At 39.0% G+C, this 13,046-nt stretch overlaps 1 protein-coding gene across 1 annotated transcript; it reads right to left on the reverse strand.

Annotated features, from left to right (window-relative positions):
- Positions 1-583: 583 nt before the first annotated feature.
- LOC147029032 (uncharacterized) lies at positions 584-1,672 on the reverse strand. Its single transcript, XM_085876179.1, has 2 exons — positions 1,507-1,672; positions 584-1,374 (listed from the first exon to the last, which is right to left on the reverse strand). Exon 2 carries the CDS (start codon positions 1,149-1,151, stop codon positions 705-707), a length of 447 nt encoding a protein of 148 aa, XP_085732305.1. The 5' UTR covers positions 1,152-1,374; positions 1,507-1,672; the 3' UTR covers positions 584-704.
- Positions 1,673-13,046: the final 11,374 nt, after the last annotated feature.

The following is a 13,046-nucleotide window of genomic DNA, read 5'->3' on the forward strand; positions in this document are numbered from 1 at the left end:
TGCTGTTCTGAATACCTGAGAAGAGATTAATCTTGATAAATTATTGATGTATGTGTAATGTGAATTATTTCCAACACTAAAATATAAAAGATCAATGTGTGTTTCTTCATTTTTATAGTTGTTTGAAATTTTTAATATTTGAACTTTGTTTGTATCCGTTAATCCATATACATTAATAGAAAGATTATTCTTTTTCTCAAATTTAGGAATATCTGTTAGTGGCATTGGGAATTTAAAATCTTTAATGTCCAAGGTGTTCTCATATTTCATATATTGTTTTACTCTTTCTGAATTACATTTTGGTGGATGAAAGTGAGCAAGAACAGACCAGAGAAAACATTTATTACACTGGTCAACAATTTTTTACTTTCTGAATGTTGTCTAGATTTCTACAAGTGAATTAGGGTATTCTGGCACTGCTGAATCAGGAAATGGCATCCGTTTCTCTCCATCAGGTCAGGTTTTTGTGCTAAGTTGATTTGAAAAAATCAGATCTTGTGACAAAATCAATTACATTTTTGTGGCATTATCAGCTGATTTTTGTCAACACATATCATCCTAAACATGTTTTTAAGAAAAAAAATGTTTTGCCAACAACATTTATTGATTACATGATAGAAACATCGATTACTGTCATCTGAATGGTGGGCATTGATAAAGGTAAGTACAAGTAAATTGCATGTTGCGTCACCACTGTTCAAACTTCAGGGCTTGAACTTCCGTTTCTTCGAACTCCTGGAATGTTCAGCGGCAGGGAGGTCTCTCTTCAGATTCCAACAGTAGTCAGCCATCATGACTGCGTCCCAGCGACCCTGATACCTGGTCTCCATCTCCTTCATGTCCTGATGGAATCTCTCCCCCTGCTCGTCACTCATTGAACCCAGGTTCTCAGGAAACCGGTTCATATGTGAAAATAGGTAGTGCATCTTGATGCTCATGTTGCTGCCCAGGTTTCTGAAAGCAGTCAGCATGTTGTTGACAAGTTCTGCGTAGTTTCTGGCCTTATTGTTGCCAAGAAAGTTCTTCACTACCAAAACAAATGTCTTCCACGCTTCCAGTTCCACTTCGTTCATTGAGTTTTTGAACTCTGGATCTCTGATGAGCTGACGGATCTGAGAACCATCAAAGATGCCAGCTTTCAACTTCTCCATGGTCAATCCTGGAAAAGCCTGGCACAAGTAAGTGAAGCAGTCACCATCTTTGTCCAGAGCCTTGGTGAACTGCTTGATTAAGCCGAGCTTGATGTGCAGCGGTGGGAAGAGTATTCTGTCTCTGTCCACCAGAGGGTCGTTGATGACGTTCCTTTCTTTGCATGGCACCAATTCCTCCCGCACAGGCCAGTCCTTCTTCGTGTAATGCTGAGCACGGTCCCTACTATCCCACATGCACAGAAAACATGGGTACTTGGTGAAGCCAGACTGTTGTCCCATCAAAAAGTTCACCATCTTCAGGTCAACACAAATAAACCACTTATGCTGATCATAACCAATTTTCTCCAGCACATACTTCACCGCTTCATACTTCTCCTTCAGTGTAGTCGAGTGAGCGATGGGTACAGAGGCAAACTGGTTGCCGTTGTGTAGCAGAACACATTTCAGTGATCGCTTGCTGCTGTCAATGAACAGTCTCCAATCTTTGGGTTCGTACTGTGGCACTCCAAGCTTGAGCAGAAGCGCATGTCATAAATTGGCGCATGTAGGTATTGTACATTCTTCAGAGTTCGTTATTTCAAGAAATACAACTTTTTTGTATCACATTATTACAAAATCTGCCCCATTAACTTTAGTTTTGATCCACGAACTTTATGCTTTGCCTCACCAATTTTTGGAAGATTTTGAGGTTTTATGACTTCAAACTGATCCCTTTTCGACATAATCCCCCAGAACTATCGTACCTGAATACTTCTTGTCATTAAAATAATTATTTCCAATCAAAACAATCATTTGACATGACATTTTACCCCCACCAACTTCTTCTAAAATGCTCCACACATGCGTACATGTGAACAAAAATGTAAAAAACGACATGTGGCCATTTCTCAAAAACTTGACCTGATTGAACAAAACTAATGTGAGTTTTGGATTCAGCGCATCAGATTCGTCCTAAATCAGCTTAAAAAATGCAGACAACAAATTTGTTGTTGACCAGTGTTATCATTGTTCTTAATATTAACAACTGCCTTCTTTAGTTTTATTTCTTTTGGTAATTCAATATAAGAAGAAGCTTTAAGAGGGTTTTATTTTAGAATGTGTATATCTAAAAAGATGATTTTTTAAATATTGAATCCACTTCCTACCACTGTATTATCAACATCCTCCTCTTGTTTTGATAGTTCTTCATAAACCCCACTCTTCAAAAAATCTTGAAATGATGTTATAAAATGAAGATCTGTTCTCATATAAGGAGTTTGTTCTTCATCTTGTCTTTTCATATTCATTTTCACTCCCATATAAAACTTTAAAGTTTTCATTTCTTTTAATGTCTTTTTAATAACTTTTTCAACATCAGGTTTCACTATTTCAATTGATTCAGCTATTGATGATGGTCCGGGTTCTCCAAATTGAAAAATCCTTATTTTTTATATGCCCTTTAAATGCCCCATCAGTGTTTTCAATATAATAGTCTCCCTTTACTTTCAACTCATTTTTCTTGTGTTTTTGTGATTGAAGATGTTTATTATAACTTCTCTTCAAAACATCCTTTGAACAGATATCACAATGTTTTCTTTCCAACTCAAGAGGAGATATTTTATGAAATAGATTAAATGTGTGTTTGTTGGTTCGGAGGTGTTTTCTATAATGTTTATATTTGTGATTACAAACATCGCAGTATGTTGTATTCACCATATTTATATAATAAATCTTTGCTTAAACTAAAATTTTCTTGATGAAAATTTCGTTTATTTTACAGGTGAATCTGTGCTTAAAACCATTTTATCCTCCAACTTTTTCACTTAATAAATACAATGTTTCAAGACACAAAATAAAAGTTTCAATCAATCTCTTCATTTGTTAAAGATACTGAGAAATATGTCAAGGATGTAAAATTGAACAAAGATAAATATAACAACTATTGGATAAAAACAATTATGGTAAATAATATGAGTTCTTCAATTTCCTTCAGTGGAAGGGCTTTTAGTATACCTGGTAGAACATCAATTAAAGTATCTCTAACAAAAGTTTCTCCTCTCCTTCTGGTAATATATTCAAAACTAGAAAAAGCAATGAAACAAGAAAAAGTATCAAAAAACAAAAACCTTATGGATGAAGCTTTAGAAAGAAAAGATAAGACCATCTGTAATATGCAAGGAGAAATTTGTATTTTTTTCAACAACCCTAAAGATGTAAATCCTGATGAAATAAAGGATGTTAATATATCAGGTGAAATGACATTTCGTTCAATAGTAGTTAACGATAATTTTAAAATTACCTTTAATATAAAAAATGCTGTCGTTGAATCTGGTAATGAATAAAAGTATATTGATATTGATGGTAATATTATTAAATGTGAGTCAATATACAACTGAAAGTACATTTCAGTTTATGTGAATTTCAGTTTAAGTAAAGTTTTACTTTATTAATATGCTAGACTTTCCTGATTCTCCATATGACAAATTTGAGAATTGTCCTGCGTGTGAAAGACGGGGATTAAACACAGAGTCAAAAGCCTATAAACAATGTATATTCTGTGATTATCTTCTAATTAATGATAATAAAAAATATAAAAAGGAAAATAATTCTTTTAGATTTACACCAAAAATGAATTACTTTACAAGATTGATTAGAGAAATGAATGTAAAGTACGAGGGTGATAACACACCTTTCCTTACAAGGGAAGAAACTGAACGTATAAGAGAAATTTTCAAAGGATTGTTGTTATATATTATTCATGGATGTAATTTTCAGGGAAATATCAACACAAGATATTGTATAAATAAAATAATGGATTATCTTGAAATTAAACCTGAACTTAGGATAAAATATAGAGTTTCTAAAAAAGCCAATAATAAATTAAATAACCTGTTTTCCAAATATATAAATGAACCCTGCAACTCTCCTCTGCATGTCCTGCAAGTGGTTCAAACATTGGCTCTGCCAAATCTGCTCGAACCTGTTCAGTAACATCCCCAATGTTAAAGTGCAACAAGCCCAACCCAACTTCGCGAGAGTCAGTCAGTCTTTGCATGGTCTCAAAAGAGCCATCAATGTCACCAGTGGGCTGTTGTATATATATATATATATATATATATTTATATATATATATATATATATATATATATATACACACACACAAATATAAACGTCAAAGATGGGTGATGGGATGGTATGGGATTTGATGGAATGGGAGAGCCAGAAAACAGCATCAACAAAAATTCCACTATGAGCAGATTAAATGGAGACAACACCCCCAACAACAGCAATCCTGTGACTGTAGGACTTGATTATCTGCTCAATGGAATACCATGATGTCCCCAAGCATGGTGAATGCTTTGAGGAAAGGCTACTTCTGACTGGGCCCAGGGGGAATAAAAGGAGGAGATGGAAGTACATGCAGATGCCGCAAACAGAATTTTGAGACTGTTAAATATGCCCATGAAGTTTGGTGACGATGCACAAAGTGGTCAGAGAGGGGATAGAAAAAGGAATGTGACGCAAACTCCCCAAAACACATCAGTTTATTTTTATACTGTACATTGTTTAAAAATAAAAAAAACTATGAAATACAATGCTGTGTATGGATAAAGTTATGAGAACAGTTTTAAGGGATACTGAGAAATCGAGCAACGCAATTGGCCAACCTTATATCTGCTTGCAAGTGGAACAATGCCACCACAAGATAACATTTAACATCGTCCAGAGACCTCGTACAAGCAAATTTTCTTGATGGTATTGTTACCCTCAAAATAAACTCAATTACTTTAAGACGTAAGGAGGTGCGAGGCCAAAGCTGTGGGGTGAGTGGTGGAGCACAGTCCAAGCAATCTTCTTGATTGTCTTTGAGTCACTCAGGCTGATGAGAGATCGCCATGAAGATGTCACTTAAGTTATGTTGAAGGAGGACTTCTGCGATGTCGGTGTTTTCTCAGATTCTCTTAAAAGCATGCCTTCAGTTTCTTTCACATCTAAATGTATAAATTAGGGCTCTGAGATTGTTGGTTGTAATGATAATAATGTCATGTAATGACTATATTTCAAGTTAACTCCATTCTTTAATAAGATTATATCAAAGTCCCATACTACTCACATGAACACAAGATTCAATTGAAATTGCCAGTGATTGTTGATGTCAATCAGAGATATATGTTTCACTGATAGGAACTGGATCATTACTTATTCCATCCTCCTTTTTCACTGCAAACAGCCATTTTGAAAACAATCTTGGTGCGAAACAATCTTATAAATATTTTAAGTGTTTATGGGTTTGTTTGTGTGTTTGTACATTATTCTTTCTTGACTGAACTGTCACGCTTAAAGGCCCGAAAATTTGGGTGTAGGCACTTTAGAATCTGGGCAAGGTTCTAAACAACCACATATTGGCCTTGATGTCCATTTTGAGGCCACCAAATGCCGTTATAAAGTGTATATTGGGATGTGATGTCAGGCAGTGCTACCGCTGGCCCGGAGGCAAAAGGTAACCACCATGAAGCCAATAACTTTAGAGCTTTTCAATGTCAAGCACGTCCCAAAACGACCGCCAGGAGAAGTTCATGCAGCCGGGCAGCACCAGATTTCCCCCTTCCTTCCCTTTAACAGCACCTGGCAGTCCTGCTACTGTGAGAACAGAGTGAAAATAAAAGGAAAGTGGCAAGGTGTTTCAATGTTTAAACCGTGTGCTGTAGTTTTGTCTCCGTAACACAAAACATTTACATGATCCAACAAAGGACATTACTTTTGCGATTGTCCTTGTGAGCATTCTATCAATGGCAGTCCAAAATTGTCAATGGGGTTTGTAACAGCCCATTATTGCGCAGAATGATTTATCATTTGTAATTTGTTGGAGTTGCATTGAACCCGATTGTGCTTCATAATTCAAGTCAATATTGTAATAATGGAATGCATTTTAAAGGAGCTTGGCACCATGCAACGAGAATTAAGTTTCCATCGATTCGCAGTGCCTTACAAAGTGCCTGCAGTGAATGCACTGCCATGGCAACTCCAATGAGAAATCAATACATAATGGGCAAGCCATCCATAATCACAGCAAATGGATTTTAATACTGACAGAAAAGTATTTTTAGAATGTTGAAAAAAAAAAGGATTTTTAAGGTTTTGTTTTATGCATGAAATGTGTAAATAAAGATTTCAGGTCATGCAAACCATTCAAACAACAATCTTCATTATCTGAAGTTGGCCAAAGCCTTTCATAACAACGGAGGCTGTGTATTTCTCAGGGTGAAAAATCCTTTTTTGTCTTTCCACATTCAGCTGATGCGGTGCCCCCTGCAGGTTAGGGAAGGAATTTGTGATTTGTTCAAGTTGCCACCGATAACTTGCCGACTCATCACTGAAAAACACCCGGGGATTTATTTTTTTTTGAATGTTCAACAACTTATGCTTGTACAGGAGGTCCGGCTCAACATCCATCCGAGGGACAGCGCATTCATAGGTGCACCGCCCAAGCCTATGAAGTACCATTTTGATAGTTTGTAGTTGGATCAGACTTGACCGCTCAAAGATAAGTGTGCTATCTCTGCACTGTCCTATCATTATTAGTGTTGCATTAAATTGTAGGGATGTGGTCAGAGCGGCATCTTGGGTTGGAAAGGAGGAGAGTGGGGGGAGGGATGGGTTAAGATTTTTTTTTTCCATACTTGTGCAATTAATACATGGCTTGTGGTTAACTTATGTAAATTGTAAAGGGTGGAGTTAAGATAATTTGTTGATAACAGTACAGACTTGCTTCTCACAGTAATTTAAAAACACTGGTTTCAAAAATTTAAACCCTTCTCAAAAATTTGAAACAAAATTAAGAGATAATGTAATGGAGGCCACTCGTTACAGTGTTCGTGTTCGCTCCATCATTGATAGGTTGTTGTATGTTGTGCACAAGTATATCAAACGATATATTGGCCTTTCAGATGATTTTCTCTAAACCATGATTATGTTGTAAATTTGCTGAACCCAACAGTTCCCAAGGATGTGAAGATGACAGAAACATTGAAGCTATGTAAGTATAGTGAAGTACCATTATGTCAATGCACAGAGCTGAAGTCACTCACTTCTTTGTCACAATGTACATATATATTCTTTTGAGAGCTCACTTGGAATGTAGTTCCGGGGAGCTTATGGGATGACGTGTCGTCCGTCCGTCAGTCCGTCCGTCCGTCTGCAAGTCCATCCACAAACGCTTACAACTTATTCCCTGAAACGACACACACACAATTTTGATGAAACTTGACCACAACCTTCATCGCCCCGGTATGTACCAAAGTTTGTTCACAGCATGAAACAAAAAGGGGTCGAAGGGGCTCTACGGGGATGAGGGGTTGCACTCCCACAATAAATAGATATTTGCTTTTTTTTCAGAAACTATACACACAATTCCGAATGAAACTTGACTACAACCTTGATCACCTGAGATGTACCAAAGTTTGCTCACAACATTAAAAAATCGGGGTTGAAGGGAGTCTACATGGGGGGAAGGTTATCCCCCAAAATATGTATTTGCTTTCTTCTGCAAAACAACACACACACACAATTTCGATGAAACTTGACCACAAACTTCATCACCCAGAATGTACAAGGGTTTGTTCACACCATTAAAAATGTAGGGGTCTCAGAGGGTCTATTGATGGGGAGGGGGGGGGGGAGGTTGCCCCCCAAAATAGGTATTTGCTTTCTTCTCAGCAACAACACAAACAATTTCAATGAAACTTTACCACAACCTTCATCACCCATGATATTCCAAAGTTTGTTCATGTCAGTTAAAAAAATCTGGGTCTGATGGGGTTTATGGGGGAGGAGGAGGGGGTTGCCCCCAAAATAGGAATTTGTAATAACACTGGTTCATTGGTACATTTTGCAGATTCCATCCCACATTGACTTCCTTCTCAGTATCATTATTCCACCAGGTGAGTGCCCAGGGGTATTGCCCCTATTTGTTTTTTTTTAAAAAAGATGTCATATGGTGATCGCCGAGATGTTGAATCATATATTGGCAATTATGGACATATCGACGGGATTCACCCAAGTATTTTAAAATGGATTACACAAGGTATTTTAAAATGTATTCTAAAATTGATCAAAATGGATTATTTTAAAATGGATTCACTTCATTTACACCTCACTATCCAAAAACATGTACCAACTTCTATCCTCTCATCCAAACTCTCTCTTCCTCACATGTGGTGACTTCAATTGTCATCATGCCAGTTGGCTGCGTGTGGGTACCTCTCTCACCTGTCATGGCACTCCAGCAAAAGACTTCTGCGACTCATTGGGACTGAATCAATCGGTCAACTTACTGACCCGGATCTCAATCAACGGTACTCCATCTCTTCTGCATCTGATTTTGACAAATTTTCATGAAAATATCTGCTGTTCTTCCTCTGCTTCAATCGGTTCTTCTGACCACGTCCTTGTCAAAGTAGATATCTCTCTGGCTAATATCAGAGAACCACCTCAGCGCAGTCGAGTCTGGCATTTAACTCAGGGCGACTGGCAGGGTCTCCAAGCAGCCATAAAACTTCAAGACTGGTCTCCCATCGCTACTTTCTCCAACATCAACTCATCCTGGGAATTCTTTCAAAGAAACTTGCTCTCCCTCATGCACAGATTTATCCCCTCTCATCTTCAGTTGTCCTACGCTTCCTCCTGCCCTTGGTTCACTGAAGGTTGTGGTGAGGCAGTTGTCCTGAAACAACTTGCCTTTGCTTCATGGAAATCAAACCCAACTGAGGGTAATCTCAGTTTCTCCCATCAAGCTTGGAACAAGTGTGTGTCTTTCCAGAGGAGAGCCAGAAAACAATATCTTTCGAATTTCAAGTCTAAACTCTCAAACCTCCCTCCCTACTCTAAATACTTGTGGCGTCTGATCAAATCTGTTTTTGGTGTATGTTCCCCCTCCATCCCCTCCCTTACCTCAAATGGCCGCACTGCTGACACCACACTTGAAAAGGCCTAAACAGAAAAAGGTGTTGGCATCTAAATCTTGTGTCCGAAACCCATCGCTTTCTGTATCCACCTTACACAGTCACAACCAACTGTCCCTGGACTCTCTGTCCTTTTCTCCTGACAAGGTGGAGAGCTTGCTGTCAAACCTCGACTCAGATTCTGCCAACGGTCCAGACGGCATCAGCCCACGTGTCCTAAAAACCTTCTCCTCTGGTCTTGCTCACCCTCTCTTTGTTCTATTCACCCTCTCATTTGCTCAAGGTCATCTGCCATCTGCTTGGATATCAGCAAACATTACTGCCCTGCACAAAAAGGTGCAAAAACAGATCCCTGCAACTACAGACCAATCATCCTTCTCCCAATCATCAGCAAGGTTATGGAATCCATCATCGCTTCAGACATTAAATCCTTCCTCTTCTCCAATGGCTTGATTTCTGATCATCAATTTGGTTTCAAACCAGGTCACTCCACCCTGGATATGCTGTTTCTGTTCTCCCAACAATGGATTGAGGTCCTCAATGCCAGACATGAAATCAGAGCCATATCACAAGACATATCACATGCTTTTGACACGGTCTGGCACCCTGCCCTGCTCACCAAACTCTCTTTCTATGGTATCCAAGGCCATCTCCACTCATGGCTCGCAGACTTCTTCTCCTGTCGCAGCCAATGTGTGGCCCCAACTGGAGTACTCTCATCCCCTCTTCCTGTCCAGACTGGAGTTCCTCAAGGCAGTGTTCTGGGCCCTGTTCTTTTTCTGGTTTTCATCAATGATCTCTCTGACTCTCTGGAAAATGCTCTTTATCTCTTTGCTGATGACTCCACCCTCTGTCGTACCATTTGTCATCCCTCAGACCGGCAAGCCGCAGCTTCTTAGCTCTCTGAAGATCTGGATAAAATCACAAACTGGTCCAACACGTGGAACATGTCTTTCAATCAGGACAAATCTCACACTATCTCTATGTCTCTCCGAAAGGACCATTTAAACCTCCCATTTCTGGACTTCTGGAAGAAGTCCATTCATTCAAGCTTTTGGGTCTCACTATCTGCCATGAACTTTCCTGGGAAAGCCACATTTCCAACCTGGCCACCAAAGCCAGTCGCCATCTTGGAATCCTCTGTCAGGCAAAGTCCTTCCTCGGCCCACCTGAGCTCCTGACCACATATAAAGCTTTCATCTGCAACCTGATGGAGTACTGCTCTCCACTGTGGGCTGGTGCTCCTGCCTCTCACCTTCTCGGCTTCAGGCTGTGGGAACCAAGGCATTTTGAATCATTGGTATCTCCCATGATGAACCTGTGTCTTTGGGCCTCTCACTCTCTCACCGCAGGCAAGTTGGTGGTCTTCTACCATCTCCTCTCTGGTCTCACCTTCCCTGCTCTGTCTGTGATTTGTGCCCCCCCTATATTTCCACAGGGTGCTCAAGGTCCGCCAACAACCCCCTTCTGGTAAAACTACCAAAATCATGAATCACTGCTCACCTTCACTCTTTCATTCCTCTTTTTTCCCGTATTTGGAATAAACTCCCACACTCTGTTCAATCCCATTCTTCCCTGCAGGGCTTCAAAACAGTTGTTCACCACCACCTCTTATCTTCCCCCATCCAAAACCTCAATCTTTTCTATCCCCGTTAATCCACGTCCTTCAAATTCCATACTTTCCTTCCTAAAAGTTTCTGTAATGTCCATATTGTATACCCCATGTTCCCCGCCCCATCCCTCTCCCTTCCACAGATCTCCTAATATCTCTGCTCCACGTTGTGTTGTCCTTTCCTCTCCCACCCCTCTTGTCTCATGCCCCCATTATTATGCATTGTGTGTTAGCTTTCATACAAGCCTCGGCATTGTATACAAAAAAGGGAGGTTCACGATTAACGTGCACTTTTGGTTCTTGTATATTTCAAAGCAAAGTCAAGTTTCAAATTTCACTTTGAATTTCAGGTGAGAATCAAAGATGTTTTTCACACTTACAATACAGATACACAGTTCTGCTGCAATATTGCACACGATGATGTGATGATTGGACAAAATCAACTCTTCAACACAGGTAATGTTTCACAAAACATTCGGTTGCATGAAAGCAAGTTCATCATCCATAATTGATTTACAGCCATATTAAGAACATTTTAAACCACAAGAGCAGGCCACAACTTTGGAGTGATTTCAACACTTCGATGTCAGGAAACTTGTCTCACTGTCAGTCGGGCATCCCCACAGATTAGTCACATGATCAAGTGTATGTCATGTGGGACTCGCTTGTGAATATTCATTTTTGCTTGAGAATTGCTCATTATCGGACATGCTCTACTCCGAGAGCCAATCACTGGCAATCAAGTAAAAGGAAGTTACATTGATATTCGTGTTTTTCATGAAATATGACAGGGAGTTTCCACACCACTGAGTCAGAATGAGTCCAAAAGTTATCCATTCAAAAAAGCTTATTACGTCCACCACCAAAGGTGGATGGAGATTAGTCGTATGTTTTCACCCCTGTCTGTTTGTCGTTCTGTGAGCAGGATATCTCAAAAAGTTAGGGACGGATTCAGACCAAATTTGGTGAACAGTTTGGGTGTTGATTAGATTTGCTTGATGTCTCAAAAAGTTGCGACAGATTATGACAAAACTAGATGGTTGAGTTGGTTTGGTGACAAAAACAAGCGAATTTGATTTTGGACGTCCGGATGCAGATCTGGCCCATCAGTGGGATCCAAAATGTAAACTGTTCAGCCTGGCGGAGGGTATGTGCTCCACCAAGAGCAGTTGTGGTTCTATCTGTTCTTAAGTTTAATTTTTAAATGTTAGAAGTGAGGTCAATGTGCTTGAATTTTGCTTGTAACATGCTCAAAGGCTTGCACCACTCTGTGTTCATGTCACCTGCATACATCATATATATATATATATATATATATATATATATATATATATATATATATATATATATATATATATATATATATTAGTTACGGATTTCAGAATCCCATCCAATGAATGCATATAAACATCTCGGTTCTCAGATAGTTATTTCCCGAAATAAATGTCTCGGATAGACCTATCCCCATGTCTGTTGGGATTCTAAATGTGATGCGTTGAGAAGGGTAAATAATAGATTCCCTCTCTATTGGAAAGCTCCTTTTTCTCTTTTCGACAGACACATTCGTGCTCGTGAGATAGCCGTTTCCTTGCTCATCGTTTCTTCACGCCACAGTTCAAATGGAATAAGTAATCAAACGGAATAAGTTACCATGGCAACGTTGTTTTTTAAACCAAGTAAATCGATGATTACCTTTCCAAAGACAGGTAATCGGGTGAAGGTACAGGGCAGGGGGTGGAATTTAAAACTGCGAACAGACGTTTTTCGGGAGTGAAAGACATCACCAGTGAATGAAGAAGAACATGACGTAGTATGTAGCCATAAATAGAAACACTCCACTGGTATAATAAGCCGATACGATACATTATTCAATCCCGCCAGTAGCTAATCACATTGCACCGAGCCTCAGAGCCAATCAGCGTAAACTGCGAACAGGTGAACAGACAGCCATTTCTGTCATATACATATATATATATATATATATATATATATATATATATATATATATATATATATATATATATATATATACACATACATATACACATACACATACACATACACACACACACACACACACACACACACACACACACACACACACACACACACACACACACACACACACACACACACACACTGGGCAGGTTTTAGCTTCAAACCTGGGTTTTCTGTGATTACCTTTTCATTCTGCGAAAGGTTTTGTTTTGGTCGGCGTGTATTTATTTATTTATTTATTTATTTATTTATTTGTAATCTTGTGATTCGTATAACTCAAAAAGTATTAAACCGAATTGCATGAAATTTGGTGGGATGATTGGTTATTAGCCAGGAAGCATTCGA

Source organism: Eptatretus burgeri, chromosome 4 (genome assembly GCF_056783735.1).
Source record: "Eptatretus burgeri isolate ZD-2024b chromosome 4, Ebu_testis_v1, whole genome shotgun sequence".
Taxonomy (NCBI): domain Eukaryota; kingdom Metazoa; phylum Chordata; class Myxini; order Myxiniformes; family Myxinidae; genus Eptatretus; species Eptatretus burgeri.